The 16,222-nt window shown below is 46.1% G+C and overlaps 2 protein-coding genes and 1 long non-coding RNA gene across 5 annotated transcripts; 1 reads left to right on the top strand and 2 right to left on the bottom strand.

The window, feature by feature from the left end:
* Positions 1–157: 157 nt before the first annotated feature.
* Positions 158–7,259, bottom strand: stx3a (syntaxin 3a). The gene is made up of 10 exons (XM_085164066.1): positions 6,945–7,259; positions 6,439–6,513; positions 6,236–6,335; positions 6,087–6,161; positions 5,924–5,994; positions 5,580–5,688; positions 4,965–5,038; positions 3,748–3,882; positions 3,176–3,286; positions 158–1,774 (listed from the first exon to the last, which is right to left on the bottom strand). Exons 1-10 carry the CDS (start codon positions 6,972–6,974, stop codon positions 1,697–1,699), a joined length of 858 nt encoding a protein of 285 aa, XP_085020192.1. The 5' UTR covers positions 6,975–7,259; the 3' UTR covers positions 158–1,696.
* Positions 7,260–9,534: 2,275 nt separating this feature from the next.
* tmem109 (transmembrane protein 109) lies at positions 9,535–12,648 on the bottom strand. 2 transcript variants are annotated; one of them, XM_085164075.1, is made up of 3 exons: positions 12,376–12,648; positions 12,102–12,192; positions 9,535–11,240 (listed from the first exon to the last, which is right to left on the bottom strand). In XM_085164075.1, the coding sequence occupies exons 1-3, from the start codon at positions 12,472–12,474 to the stop codon at positions 10,867–10,869; spliced, it is 564 nt and encodes a 187-aa protein (XP_085020201.1). In that variant the 5' UTR covers positions 12,475–12,648; the 3' UTR covers positions 9,535–10,866. The 2 variants fall into 2 exon arrangements, with proteins under 2 accessions (XP_085020201.1, XP_085020200.1); XM_085164074.1 differs by having other exon boundaries at positions 12,102–12,204; positions 12,376–12,644.
* Positions 12,649–12,742: 94 nt separating this feature from the next.
* LOC146517637 (uncharacterized) lies at positions 12,743–15,716 on the top strand. 2 transcript variants are annotated; one of them, XR_014874725.1, is made up of 4 exons: positions 12,743–13,881; positions 13,982–14,162; positions 14,295–14,425; positions 14,771–15,716. It is a non-coding gene; the product is annotated as an uncharacterized LOC146517637 (long non-coding RNA). The 2 variants fall into 2 exon arrangements; XR_014874726.1 differs by having other exon boundaries at positions 14,832–15,716.
* Positions 15,717–16,222: the final 506 nt, after the last annotated feature.

A 16,222-nucleotide genomic window follows, 5' to 3' on the forward strand; every position in this document is an offset into this window, starting at 1 on the left:
GCACTTTGAACAGCTTACTGTTGATTGGCTGGAGAATGTTGCGTAGCGCTCGTGATTGGTGGCAGGGACTGTTTGTCAAACGCGTACCGCTTGAGTACGGCGAGCGAGAGGAAAACGTCGGCAAACGCTAAGGTGAAATAAAATGGAAGTGTAGTAACTGACAGATTGATTTTTATTCAAAAAGTGAAGAAAACTACAAACGATGCACTTTTACAAATAGTTCGCCGCGCTCAGAGCCACGGCCTTCAGTCAGCAGCAGACACAAACACGCAGCGTGTACAAAGAAGCTAACGATGAAGCGCTGGAAGCATCGGCAGACCTTACAGCGTGTGAATGCACACCTCAATCCCCGGAATTTGATATTTAGCGGTCAAAGGATCAAATTTGAAGATGAATAAAATCTGCGATAGTTCATTGTCACACAACAGCTGCCTGTCGACTATCGATGACATGACAAATCTTCCAGGTTATTTTTCTGAACACTGCGCAACTAAAGAGTCTGCCATCAGTTTGTTTAGATGCCTCAGAAAACGTCCAATTGGAATTTTATTGGAATACACATTTTCAAAAATATTGATATAGGAGAGCAGGCTCTCAGTTCACGAGTGGGCTGCACTGCATCCAACACCACGGTGTGGGTCAGAGCAAGTGCCAGAATAACAAGCATAAACAGTCCACACACACAAGCACATTGTACAAATATGAGAGTTCAGTCGTAATAAACACACAAACAACAAAGATCTAAACCAAATACCTGAATCATCAAATGATGTGTGTTTCTAATCTTACACATTTAAAACGAACATCAATTCCTGAGTCACACCATCTAAGATCAGCCATTTTTAATCACTTCAAGGTTAAAAGCTCACTACGTGGATTTTTCTGTGAATCCTAAAGGCCTCTGACAGGCCTGCTGTGGACACGGGGCAGGATGCAGCACAGGTGTGTCAGGTACCTGCACCTGCTGTACTCACTTCACTCTAATATTAATGGACACGCTCTGCTGTTTATTCCTTACACAGCAACACAACAGCTAATCTTCTATCTAATAAAAGCTTTTCATGGCTGCATTATTCAAAAGCTGTTTACCAATCAGGTGCACTTTCCTGAATATGGATATGATAAGGGTTAGGGTTAGGGTTATGATAAGTGGACAAATCAGTGAATGAAAATGAAATGTGCTAGCAGTCACACTCAGTAATTCACAGGGCTCGGCCCTGATTGGTGGTGACCTTTCATACTGCACATTTTCAAATTCCAAGTTTGGTTCTGAAAAGTCGCTCCACAGCCGAACAACTGCAGCAGGGTCAGGGTAAGACGTGTCACACACATGTGCACTTCTCTGAGCAGAGCTAAGTAATGATGAGCTGATGCAAACACATTAAACGTGCATGCAGCCCTGTAATCTGGACATTCTTGGTGGGATTATTGACGTGTCGCTGCACTGAAAGGTCTCCAGCATCTCTCTTCTGTTTTGTGCACACAGTCATATCCAGTGTGTTATTGGACAGGTTAGGAACACAGACTGGAGCGAGACCATGAAGAAGAAAGCTGTCGTCATGTTTTTCTGATTGAACTGATCATAAATGTGGCGCTTTGTTCCTGATATGTAATGAAATTAGAGCAAACTGAGTGCAGACGTGTCCCGCGGCCTCCCGTGGCCTCAGATGGTGGGAGACTTTCTTCATTAGGGTCTCTATTTGATGAAGCTGTAGACAAATGAACCGAGGATGACAGCCAAAATCACGCAGCAGCAGAAGATCATCATTTGTTTCTGCAGAGACAAGTTGGTTCGGGGAGGGAGGAGGGAGGAGGGAGGAGACAGAAGGTGGTGTTAAACGAGATGACTCCCGGTCAGGCCGAGCCAGACTAAAGCACACCCTACATCTACAGCCCCCAGGGTCTGAAAAGTCCCCTAAAGTGCCCAAAACACAACAGTCTCAAAGTAACCGGAGCACACAAGTAACATGCTGTAACACGCGGTAACATGCTGTAACACGCGGTAACACGCTGTAACACGCTGTAACACGCTGTAACACGCTGTAACATTGATAACATGCTGTAACACGCGGTAACATGCTGTAACACGCGGTAACACGCTGTAACATGCTGTAACACGCGGTAACATGCTGTAACACGCGGTAACACGCTGTAACACGCTGTAACATGCTGTAACACGCGGTAACACGCTGTAAAACGCTGTAACACGCGGTAACACGCTGTAACACGCTGTAACACGCTGTAACACGCTGTAACACGCGGTAACATGCTGTAACACGCGGTAACATGCTGTAACACGCGGTAACATGCTGTAACACGCTGTAACACGCTGTAACACGCTGTAACATGCTGTAACACGCGGTAACATGCTGTAACACGCGGTAACACGCTGTAACACGCGGTAACACGCTGTAACATGCTGTAACACGCGGTAACACGCTGTAACATGCTGTAACACGCTGTAACATGCTGTAACACGCGGTAACACGCTGTAACATGCTGTAACACGCTGTAACACGCGGTAACACGCGGTAACACGCTGTAACACGCGGTAACATGCTGTAACACGCTGTAACACGCGGTAACATGCTGTAACATGCTGTAACACGCTGTAACACGCGGTAACATGCTGTAACACGCGGTAACACGCTGTAACACGCTGTAACACGCTGTAACACGCTGTAACACGCGGTAACACGCGGTAACATGCTGTAACACGCGGTAACACGCTGTAACACGCTGTAACATGCTGTAACACGCTGTAACACGCTGTAACACGCGGTAACACGCGGTAACACGCTGTAACACGCGGTAACACGCTGTAACATGCTGTAACACGCGGTAACACGCTGTAACACGCGGTAACACGCGGTAACACGCGGTAACACGCTGTAACATGCTGTAACACGCTGTAACATGCTGTAACACGCGGTAACATGCTGTAACACGCGGTCACATGCTGTAACACGCTGTAACACGCTGCAGCAGCAACATGGCTCAGATGGTAAACTGCTCAGAGACGCACTGCAGCAGGTGTTTCTGACTCACATGTACAGTCAGCGTGTGCAACTTCAGCATCCAACCTTCACCAGTGGTTTGTCTGCTCGAGGACAGGCCGATGCATCATTACAGGAAGCACGGACCCAGAGCACTAACAGTCTCTCTCTGCACTCACCCTGCGTGCCTCCTGCTGGAATTTGGCAGCCTTCTTGGTGTCGGCCACGGCTCTCTCTACAAAGCCCACCGACTGGTCCATGTTGCTTTCGATCCTGTCAATCATCCCACCCTAGCAGGGCACACAACACAAAGTTAATGAAAGTAAGATTTGTGCCTGTCTGCTGTTTACACAGGAAGTGGGAGCGTACCCCACTGTGTCAGAAACACGGCACGTGTTTTATTACACATGACTTTTCTTATCGGCTGCACACTGAAGCTTCAGTCATGAAAGGGCTTAGTCACAGTTAAACAGTTAAACAAGCTCTGTGGGCTTTTTGGGGAAACAGGGCGAGAGTTACTGTTGAGTAACTTGTGCTGTGCACGACTGTAGAACTAAACAGAGCTACTATTCAATTTTACAAACCATGCAAGTCAGCAGGAAGTGGAAGGCACAGTTCCTTTACAGCCTGCATGTTTTATAACGGCTAAAATGGAAGAAGTGCAGCTCAGAGGCTGAGAATAGTCTGTGTCACCACAAAAGTTAATACTGTGAATGCTCGAGAACACTTTGGGCTGCAGCGTCTCACAAACCTGGTTCTCAACCAGCATGGCAATATCAACAAACATGTCGTGGAGTTCTTTGATGCTGCTCTCCAGCCTCATGATGTCTTTGTGACGAGCCTCGATCTCATTCAGGGCCTGCTGGTTGATCTTAGAGTCCATGATCTGTGGGGGAGGGAGTGTGAGGTGACAGAGACGCACAACTTAAAACACCACAAACAAGTGCATGTTCACAAACAGAGGGTCTGCTAGTGCCGAACTACAGGTTAAATGGGCGACCGTGGCTCAGGGGGTTGGGAAGCGTATCTGTCACCGGTTCGATCCCGGGGCTCTCTGTCCTGGTCGTTGTGTCCTTGGGCAAGACACTTTACCCTACCACCTACTGGTGTTGGCCAGAGGGCCCGATATGGCAGCCTCGCCTCTGTCAGTCTGTCCCAGGGCAGCTGTGGCTACAACCGTAGCTGCCTCCACCAGTGTGTGGATGTGAGAGTGAATGAATAATGGCATTGTAAAGCGCTTTGGGTGCCTTGAAAAGCGCTATATAAATCCAATCCATTATTATTATTATTAAATCACATCTACCTGTAAGTCCAGCTAACATCTCCCAGTTTGGTGTAACGACACTAAACAGTAAGAGACGTGCCTACATAACAAACACACACGAGACAAGCAGAACACCACTGCCGATCAAATACACAACAATTTGTTTTCTGTTGATTAGCTGATTGAATTATTTCTCCTTATAATTAAAATAGTTGTGAAATGAAAGTTGTGCTGACCCGTGTGCTAGAACAGTCTACAGCTCCAAATCACAACAACAGTCACCTCAACGTGCTGTAAAGTAGAATTCCTACAATAACAGACAGGAAACTGCCACAGTCATGTGACCCCCTATGAGCAGCACCTGGCGACAGTGGGAAGGAAAAACTCCCTTTTAACAGGAAGAAACCTCCAGCAGAACCAGGCTCAGGGAAGGGCGGCCACGGCTGGGGGTGAGGGGACATTTCCCTGACAAGTTTTCATGTAACACACAGAGAGGATCATATGGAGATGCCATTAAATGACAGTGGAGATCACAGTGACACCATCGAACACAAACCAGGACTGTGACAATAGTTCCTGGTTATAACAGCCTCTGCGCTCCACAACCCACTGAGAGTTCGTGCCTCTGGCCAAAGACGCTGGTTTGCTGCAGGTGTTTGTGTGCACATGCACATGCACATGCACATGCATGCATGCAGGCTTACCCCTGCTGTGAAGACTGCAGAGTTTCCTCCCTCCAGCATCTCATCCAGCTCCTCATCAGTCGTTGTTTTTCCAGCTGAACAGAGACAAGAACTTGTTCGTGCAACAGCCAGTAAAAGCATCACTGTACACACAACAGTGATTACACTGAGAATACTACCAGGTGCCTGTTGTACTAATACTTTGATTGATGTAAAAGGTGATTGTTGACCTTTAGGGCTGACGTGGTGACACAGTAAAAGCATAAAAACACTATTTTTACACACACGGCTCTTTGGACTCAGATATTTGTCATTTTATTTAAAAACTAAAACATGTATCTGAGCACAGTACACAACAATAAGTTGGCACATAAATATGTTGAAAGCGTAGCAGCTGTCAGTGCTTAAAGAAAGTCGAATTCTCTTTAGTCTGAAACTGATCAAACCTACGATAGAGGACAGGAGAAGCATTAACGCCGTGACGAGGGTGCAGGGAAACAACTGTGAGGAGCATTTAGATCATTTATGCTGTGAATCTCTTCACATACTGTAAAAAAAGGGAAATATAACGGATCCTGAAGCTGTGGTTTCCTCCACATCAAGCTTAAACACAACCACATCATCAGCAGCACTCACTGATCTCCAGCTGGCGGGCGATCCGTCCCTTGCTCTTGTCTCTGAAGTCCACCTGAGCCTCGTTGTACTTCGTCATCACCTCCACAAACTTTTTGGCCAGAATTGCGTGCTGGGGAGACAAGAACAGACACTCCAATGACAGGCTCTCACACACGGTAGTGAAGTTTACAGTCGAGGACAGACGACTGCACTGACTCGTTTCACACGCGAGTGAGACTCTGAATGTAAAAGGATGTGTGTGTGCAGCCTGCTGCACTCGGTGAATCTGAACATGACGTGTGGATGTTTTAGGCATCGTCTGTCGTTGGGTCGGGGGAATCAGAGCTACTGCACGACTGCCTGACCTGTGACTTGCGTATCCTGAGGTCGGCCGACGCCCTCTCATCGGTGTTTGACTCCAGCTGGCGCTCGATACCTGACACACACACAGAGACAACGTTCACCACTGTGATCACACGTATGTTTGTACAAATGGGAACCAGAGAGTGAAACCAAACCAATACCGACTCTTCAGTTTGTTTCTTGCGTTGTTGGCCGACTTTTTAATCTCGTTGGTGAGGGCCTCGACATCATCCTGTGTTTCTGCAAGAGGTGGAAGTGAAGCATCACACACTGAGAATCACAGGCAGCACATCTGAACATGTTATCAGCATTACTCTGGTCGGAGGTCGGGGCCGACAGGATGGTGGAGTAGAGCTTCTTGATCTCTGTGACACTCTCGTCAATCTTGTCAATACTGCTGCGGATGTCTTCAATCTGAAAGACGCACACACACACACACACACACACACACACAGAGGCATCAAAGAGTAGAAATGCATTTTGTGTTACGATGCATGTGGACAGACACGCTGCATACCTGAGCAAAGAAATCATCCATGAAAGCCTCACTCTCCACAGGAACCTCAATGTCATCACCACCTGCATCGCTCTTCTGTTACACACACACACACACACAGACACACACACAGACACACACACACACATTATTAACTGACGGTTTCTGTCTCTGTGATAAGAACATTTGTACTGAGCCTGAAACGAGTCACATGACACCAGCTGCACTTTGAATCAGTGACACTAAAACAAACTATGACTCTTTGGTGTGATCAGCACCTCTTCACATGAAATAAAGATTAATGAGGACTTTCAGTCAGAATAGAAAAGAGAAGAAAGCCGTTTCTGTATCTTTTTGAAATGAGTTTGAGTTTCACGTCTGCGGGCTGACTTCTCTGACATTGAGTGGAGCTCCACAGTGGGGCGGTCGCCGTGCACCGTGACATCTACAGTACAGACTAGTCAGGCCCGTGCGAACGACACAGGCGCCATAGACGAGGAGGAAAACAGCGGCACGGTCCTGCTTACCTCCTTCAGCTGAGCCAGTCGGTCTTTCATCGTCAGTCTTGGTTGAATTAAAGAAACACAAAGAAAGAGCTAGTGTGTAGCTGGAGTGTGGCAGGTGTGTCTGAGGTCCACAGAGCTGCTGAAACAGCCTCTGCCCACACAAATGTTGGCTTCAGTGAATCCGGCAGAACTAAGAGAACAGACTTCTGAGGGTGAGGTGAAATCACTCATGCGTGCACACCAATGAATGCCTTGCTCGTGTGGATGGTTGTGTCTGAGACGAGTTGTGATCAACCTAACCTGAGGTCCCACTAAGCCTCTATCCCCTAAGAGCGGATTAGGACGAGTGTTGACCACGATAAACCTCTTCCTGGTCCCTCCCACACGGCAGCCTGTGGATTTTCTCTTTGGAAAGGAAAGCAGAAGTTGGCCTTTGTCTGAGGATGTTACTGTCTTATTATTTGTATTGATAAGAAAGCCCATGAATAAGGTTGATGTCTGTGATGGAGGCCTGAGTGATCAGAGCAGTCTCCTGTGAAGAACGTGCAGCGACCCTGTGACCTGCTGATGCATGAACATGTCACAGCTGACCGACCTCGCAGCACCGCGAAGCACGTGCTCAGCGGTGGAGGAAGGGGCACGCTCCCCACCCAGCACTCCATCACAGGCCAGGCTACCCAGCCTACTCCACCAGGTCTCTGCTTCATCACTGCCAGGACAACCCCACCCTCATGGAGGACGACTGTCCCCGACTCTCCAGCAGGGACTGCTTGGACCAGGGCCGATTCTAGGATCAGAGCTTTGGGGGTGCTGAGCACCCAGAGAGCTGCCCAGCCAGCCAAGATAAACCTGTCTCTGTCAGTCCCTGTTCCTCCCTGTCCTCGTCGTCTGCTGTCTTCATCTCCGTTATCAGTCATCATAATTTTACCATCTCTGTGCAAGTCTGCAAATTTCTTTATTAAATCGTACGATTCTTAAATTCATCACGTCTCTCTGTGCCTGGGTCACAAAACATGACATCACTGTTTTGTACATTTTAACACAATTTAATCCCACATTTGTGAAGGAAAAGCAAAACACTTTTTTAAAGTCTGTAATAAAACCATCAAATCTGATAAATGTTATTTAAACGCTGCTAAAGAAGAATGGACTGGAATAAAAAAAAATACATATCCTAACCTTAATTACTGGGAGAATAATGAATGATGCTCATAGTGAGTGAAAAGTAAACAGTGCATTTTTTGGACAGAGATTCACTTTTAATGTGTGTGTTTAATATAATACAGATACATAAAAAACACTCCCAAAACAGAATAAATTATTACAAAATATTAGTATATATATATATATTAATTAATATATAAATAAATATAAATATATATATAAAAATGGAGGCAACTTTGCCTGTGGTAGACTGTATACAATGTATGAAAAAATCTTTACTGCAGACACTAATTTTACTAATTTAATAATAATAATTTTGTGTTGTAAGATTTCATAGTGGTCCTTGGGAGAGCTTGACATTTTATCAGGTGGTCCACACTGTAAAAAGTGTGAGAAACACTGATAAGTGTCTGTGTGCTTTTGGAAAACATTTAAAGCTGCAGTACAGAATCTTTGAAACAAGCTTAAAACATGTGTAGAAACAGAGCATCTGCTTCTCTTTACAGCTCCTCACTCCACCAGGCTGTTTGGCACTGACAGTGTGCAAATGTGATGTACGTACTGCGGCAGTCATACAGACAACTGGACAGTCCAAACATTGGCCGACCTGTTACTGGCTGAGGTTTCAGTAGAGTTGTGGCTGAACCACATAAAAATATATCATAATTTTAATCTCCCTGATCAATGATAATGTTATGTTGGGATGTTGTTAAAGAGGGTCAAAGTGTTTCAACCCAGTTTGTTTAGCAGATTCTGGACAGCAGCTTTAATATAGGGAGGACACAACTTCCAGATTGTGAGTAAAATCAGGTTTTTTCTTTGTCAGTTTAACAGTTTCTGCCTGTCACTGTTCCCTGTCTGTTTTCTTACCTGCTTCTTCCTGACCTTGTACTTTCTCCTCACATTCCCTCTTTCCTCTCTCCCTCTTTGGACTGACAATCATACACAAATAGATTCAATTAGATGAAAAATTACATTAATATGAAAAAAATTATATTAAGATCACTAACAAAAAGTCTTCTCAGTGTACTTTCAACCAAAAGGCAAATAACCAAACCACATAAAAGATATAAACACTGAAACACTGATCCAACATTATTCTTGATTGACAGATCATTTGATTTTACACTTTTACCTGAATGTAATGTTTTCATGGTCTGACTCCTACCAACTATATAAAGAGTAACTGGAGGTTAAATGTAGCTAGTATGTCCTGTTTTAAGACAGACACTTACACCTCCGCTCAGCTGAGCCACCATCGCTCTGGCAGCAACGGCGCTAGAGCCAGAGTAGGGGAGAGGCGAGCTGGAACAAACCATTATGGGAGGGGGGGTATCTATACTTTTGTTGTTAAAATGTTACGTCTCAACCAAGTACTGAATGCTTTTTATATTTTTAGTAGTGTTTCACACAAACAGCAAATATTGTCAAAAAAAGTAAGAAATCTTTGGGGGTGATTTGATTCAGTTTTGGGGGTGCTGAAGCACCTCCAAAAATGAATCAAATCACCCCTGGCTTGGACCCAAAATATATCTGAGTCTGCTTATTTAAGCCGTTTGTTCCACGTCTGTAACCAACGAGTTTATTCTCATGTCAAAGACGGCAGTGTGACTGAGCCACACCTGTCCTGCAGCATTTATCATTGTTTGCTTTGATTACAACATTTCCACGTTTGTGATGAAGCTACAAAACAACTGGAGCTGTTTACTGATTATTTACTTCTTCCCATCACAAGAACTGTGGAGCATTTGTGACGTGGAGGAAAAACTCAGTACGTGAATGTTGTCTGTGAGACAGTCAAGAGGTGCAGGTCCCATCTGCTCCTGAGCAAATGAGTCAGAAGAGCCTACGCTGATTAAAAGATGAATACAAATGACAGACTGTAGTCCTGCAGCAGATCAGACGTCCTGTCCACGCTACCTGCACAGCTTGGATTTGAGCTGGGAGACTCAGCAGCAGACCTTACATCTGCATCAGTCCAGCACCGTTTATCACCTTCATCTGTTTCCTTGTTAAAGCTGCAGGTTCAACATCCCCATTTTTAAATATAGTTAAAGTTCAAGTAGACATGCAGCAGTCCAACCAGGACCGACACTGAGCGAGAGACTGTGACACGACGCCATGCTCAAACCTGTTTTTTTACTCGGTAAAAAGAAAAAGGAGCGCGTGTTTTTGAAAAGTTGTTTATTAGTGAAATGACTGAAAACAGGCCTGAGATCAGCAGTTCATCAGCTGATCGATCTGTCAGTTTGTCCTGCACCTCCTGCTGATTCACTGCAGCTGAAGTGCAGCACGAAAACCTGTGAAGCTCTTTGTGACGTCGCTGTGACCTGACAGGAGCACACAGAGGAGCCAGTCGATGCAGCTGCTGGTGTAACGAGCGCCGGAGCTCCTCCACCAGCTGCTGGTGTAACGAGCGCCGGAGCTCCTCCACCAGCTGCTGGTGTAACGAGCGCCGGAGCTCCTCCACCAGCTGCTGGTGTAACGAGCGCCGGAGCTCCTCCACCAGCTGCTGCTCGCAGGGCAAATCTAACAGAAGGTGGAGAGGCGTTGGCTCTGGGAGAGCACTGTGTTTAGGGAGAGGGATGGTGGAAGAGGAGAAAGTGTTTTTCATTAAGCTTCATCCATGTGGGCGTATCTGGGAGGAGCTGCATCCATTCAACTTGTCGACGAGTTCGATCTGCTCAGCAGTCTGTTTGTGCTTCCTGTGAATTTGAAGAACAGACACGCAGAGATCCTCGAGCGACTGTCGTTTGACTTGGATGTCAGCAGATCTCCGTCAGTCTTCTGTCCTCGTCCACCGCTCCATCTCCCTCAGCCGTCTCTCCAGGATCTTCACCTGCTCCTCGAGGCGAGCGGTTTGATTCGCCGCGCTGGAACTTCCCCGAGTCCCGATGTCCAGCAGCACGCAGACACACAGCAGGACAGCCAGTCGGACGGCCATCACCTCCGTGCCCACGCCGTAGTCGCTCAGGATGAGCACAAAACAGGTCAAAGCGACTCCGACTTTCAGAAACCACAGGGCGCACATCAGAGTGGAGGCAACCAATCGGAAGGCAAGAGAAATCAGCCAGTAGCAGATGAGAGCTGCGAGGACCCACTGAAGGACGAAGATCAGGCCCTCTGGGGTCACTTTGTTGGTAGGAAGGCTGACTGTGGAAAAAGCACCAGAAATTACATTTCATACAAAACTGCTCATTTCCACTGTGGAGCTATCACTGGGCTCTGATTGGCTCTGCTGTGAGAGGCTCCACCCTCTCTAACAGCACCAAAGACATCACATCATTAACTACACGCTGTGTGGTCAAATGTTTGTGCTGAAAGGGTTTCCTTGTTGAGTTATTACTCTACAAAGTTACACTAATGTCACTCTTTTCCTGAAGTACAACACAATGACCTGAAACTCACCGTCTCATTTAACAACACAAAGCCAGCTGCTGGTTTGAGGACACACACGTGTGATCTGTGTCTCACATTCAGGTCTGAGCACAGAGCAAACATGGTGTTAGCATGCTGTCTGTTAGCAGCATGATGCAGCTGTTTGTCCAGGTTACACGTTACCATCACGCTCTCGTCCTCAATAATAATAAAAGTAACATCCATGCTCACGCTGCAGACGGAGCTGTTATCTTCCTCCTGCTGCACACCAACTGAGATCATCATTGGAGAACCAATGACCAGGATCAATAAGCAGCCAGAATAACAAGCCAAGGAGTTAAACTACTGGGAAGAACCGGTTCTTGTACGGAGCCGCTCATATTGAGATTCTCGCCTCTATATGAAGCAAACTCGATTCTAATAAAGTCAGCTGATCCATCCACAGGTCAAAGGGTCCGTGGATCTCTGATTAAAACTTTATTATTGGCAGGTTAAAAACCTACAAACATTTTTATGCAAAAGAAGAGTCAAGGAAAAACAAGGCTCTTTGCCCACAGTCTGGCTTTGATGGCACCACCAGGTGGCAGCACGCACTCCTGCTACATTTGAACTTGTGTTGAAACAAACGATGCTCACCTTGGATCCCGGAGGCCTGCAGGACCTGTGAGACGTAGCGCAGCAGGACATTGAAAGCAGCGGCCACACTGCCCGCGCCCACAGCGAGGACCTGAGAGAAAGCCTGCAGAGGCGGGTTTGTTTCAGACAACAGTGACAAAGTTCACTGATGTGACAGCGAACAGCTCCCCTCTCTGAACCTAAACTGGTTATTATTATCATTTCTAATCAGGGCTAATAAAACCTGATCGTGTGCAAGTTCAACACTGGAAACCGGACTACTTCCGTTTCTCACCTTCTGCACCGACAGCAGCGTCTGTTCTCCGACCAGCCTGCCCAGGTAGGTCGTGCCCTGCTCGGCCAAGTCAGCCAGGGTGTCCCGGAGTTCCTGCATGGTCTCCGGTAGAGTCTCAAACTCCGTCTCCCCTAAACCGAAAGCACAAAGCCCGCCAAAAACGCTTCCGTGAGCACTGCTTCTTAATCACCCTGTCCACTCCGAAGAACTACAAAGTAACTACATCAAGCTACAAGTACACAGTCCCAAGTTTTTCCGACAGGATGTGGAAAAAGTCCGTATGAATGATGAAGGACGTCTGCCCCCTGCTGGGCCGAGTGTGCAGCTGCATGCAACAGTCTTATGCACCCGACAGTACAACACTACTCTATTACACGTCACAGTACTCTACTGTACATCGCAGTACTCCTGTACTCTATAGTACAACACAGTACGCTACTGCACACGGACTGAGCTGCGGTTGTTTGTTGCCGTTGTTCACCTGTGCAGGTGAACAGTCTGTTCTCTCTCATAGTGGTCATGTCAGGGTGTATTTAGAGAATATTTACAGGATGGTGCAGCAGCCCTCACAGGAACACTGTAAAAACCTCTGGCAGCTGACACAGTTTAATAAAACAGTTTAAAGAAACAGGAACGAGCAAAGGGAAGTATGTGCCGCTGTTTGTTCTTGTGTTTCGTTCTCATGCTCTCCTTTTCTCTCTTCTCTTTCTGCTCAGCCACAAACTGGTTGTGGCCCAATAGGCCAGTTTAGACCTTTTTGGAGGGGTGCCCGGACACCCCTAGATTTCATCACAGCAGCAATTATCTGCAATTATAATAGCAAATAATTTGATGTGATTCTCTAGTTCAAACAATTAGTGTGTGATTGTCAGTGCAAAGGAGGAGTAAGGAGAGAGAGACAGCAGAGAGTCTGTTTGAGAGCAGGAAGAACCAGGTGAGCTGTTATTCATCTGGTTCTTCCAGGTGAGTTGTTAGGTGTTTTTCCACCTAACTTCCCCAGTTAGGTGGAAAAACGATTTTTCTCAAAATAAACTGACATGATTTCATGGGAACATTTCAGTAGCTTATGATAGGAATGGCAGCATTTATGTTATTTGTCTGGAAAGGTAACAGGCTTTAACATGTAACACACATTTTGCCACATGGCAGTAAAATACCACAGAAAGGGTCGTGGACGTGTTCAGTGATATCTGTTGGCAGGACATCCAAAATCCTTCAGTGGGAACACGCTGGTTCTAATACAGCACTGACCAGAGCACTTTAATCACTTCATGCAACATCACTCATTCACTCATTCATACGAGTGTGGCCGGATGGGCTGCGTGTCTCTCTCTCTTGGTTGTTTGCTCGCTTCACCTTCTCCTTGTATCACGTGATTGGGTGATCAGGAGCCCACCTGCATATTGATCACAGGCTGGTGTCTGTCTGTATAAAGGGAAGCCGGTTCTTGTTGGTTCGTTCCTCCCGAGCTTCTGGCGCAACGCAGCAGTAACTGCTGGCCTATAGGTGGGTTTACCGAGGCGGCTCGTGTGACAGCTGCAGGTCGGCTTCCTTTGATTTCTCTCAGAAGTAGTGAAACTAGTAATATTTCTGCGGCTCGTTGTAGCGCGGCCGCTTTTCTTGACTCCAGCCGGCAGAAGCGTTTGAACTACGTCCACCGTGCAGCATAGCGCCTCCGCCTCCTCCGGTATTGCAGAACTGGTACCCCCCTCCCCGGTTGCTGCACGAGACTGAGTGGGGCTGCGGACAATCGGAAGCAGCACCAGCTGTGGGCTGGCTCGCAGAGTGCAAGTGTTTCCAATCTGTTCTGTTTGTTTTATTAAAGACTTCAGTTTTTCTTCTTTTTGGAGTTGTATAGAGAGCCTGTTATTTGGCGTCCCATGTTTTATCCTTTTAATATGCTTGTGCTTTTATTTCAGCGAACTGACGGTGTACCAGCGACCGTGGGACCTCAGGTGGCGGGTCGTTTTCCACACTTCGTTGTACAGCACCGGGTGAATAGACTACAGAGGGGTTTTTGTGTGGTTTTCTCTTTGGTCCACCGCTGCTGGTAAGTCCAGTTGTCTGTTTTATTTTTATTGTAATATGGGACACCGTTTTAGATGACACTACATTCAGTGCTGTCATTGTTGTTTTATCTTATTTTATATTAATAAATAAAACTTAATGTTTGAGCCGGCCTCAGTGTGCATCCCTGAACCTGTGCAAATGTTGTTGGGAATTTTATTCCCAAACCATTTTATTTCCTGGGGGTGAAATTCCCCTAGGTGGTGGTGTCATTGTATTACACTTGTTTTAAATTTAATTTTTATAATAAATAGCCTCGCCGACCACTTGGTCACACAAGCACTTGTGTTGTATGAAAAGTGCTTTCCATGTGACCTTCACACTGCAGTGAACACATCTGAGAACAACGTGGAGTTCAGAGTTTTGCCCAGAAATACTTTGGCTTGCAGAGTGGAGCAGCAAGGGATCACACCACCTACAGCCGGTGTGGATGGTTCTGGACGGCTCCGCCTGACCACACAGCCAGCTGGGTTAGAGTCTTGGTCTGTCAACCTTCTGAAGTGCTCGTCCTCCCAGAGACTGCTGACTGTTATCCTGAGGACTTCTTGTAATGCTGAGCATCAGATTAGTTTTTTCCTTTGCTGTGGAGGTTTGATCAATGTGTGGATACTTAAGCATACATACTGGCACCCAAAATAAACTACAAATGAAGCTCTCACGGGCAGTCAGGCCTCCTTTCTTTAGCTTTGTGACAAATATTGATGCGTCTGTCGAGCACAAACTCCTCGCTGGAACAATTTTACTAAAGCAAGACGCCACCAAAGTCCTTTGTGTTACTCGTGCACGAGGGAGAGAGCTGACAAGCGTGTTCCTGTCGCTCACCCCAGTCGCGCTCGTCTGCTCCCTCGTAGCACTGCTCTTTATTGAGGTGACATGACTATGCACAGGTTCATTAACATATCTTACTACGTGTGTGTGTGGTCAAGATGTGACCCTGTGAACAACTCTCCTAAATCTGCTGTCCTGGAAGTCCAGCAGTTCATCTAAACAAAAGGCACTTATACCCAAACAGACATGGATGTGTTTACCATAAAACAAGCTACGAACTCTCTCATGACCCCAGGATGTGCACGTATAACAGAGGGAGGCACAGTCTTTGCAGACTGTTAAGGATCAGACATCCTATCAATATGCAATCGATTATACACCTCTAAAAAATCTGGTTCTATTTCTAAGCATTAATGACAATCCACAATATAAACCTAACAGATATGGAGTCACTTTTTTGTCTTGTAATCTAAAGTTTGGTTCTAGTCTTTCACTGATTACTACTATAGACTACTGTTAAGAACCCAGTAAAGAATGGATATTCTTCCTAACAGCTCCAGGCAATAAAAACCAAACAAAAATATAAATACAGCAAATTTTATTCTAAAATGCTTTAGTTTTGTCCTGAAGATGGCAGCAGGAGGCCTGTAAGTGCCCTCATCATGTTTTTGATGTCTTTTTGTCATCTTATAAACTTTAATTCTCACTGTAGAAAGAGCTGCTTGTTCTTTAGTCACAAAGGCCTGCAGGTTGGTCATTTTTAATAGAACAGGAAATGCCAGCACTGCAGATTTGCAGTATATACAGCAAGATAAAATGGTTAACAGAGTAGCTGTCCTTCACAAACCACTGTGTAAGTGCCCCTCTGCTGCACACAGGTTTGAAAACATCTGTTGGCCCTGCGTCAGTCTAACCCAGACGACACCCTCATCAACCAAGCTGTATCAACAAACTCGACCAAACGAACAAATACTGAAACGATGATGCTGTAAAGTCTGTCTCCACAGAGATG

This window comes from Neolamprologus multifasciatus, chromosome 6 (genome assembly GCF_963576455.1).
Source record: "Neolamprologus multifasciatus chromosome 6, fNeoMul1.2, whole genome shotgun sequence".
Classification (NCBI taxonomy): Eukaryota; Metazoa; Chordata; class Actinopteri; order Cichliformes; family Cichlidae; genus Neolamprologus; species Neolamprologus multifasciatus.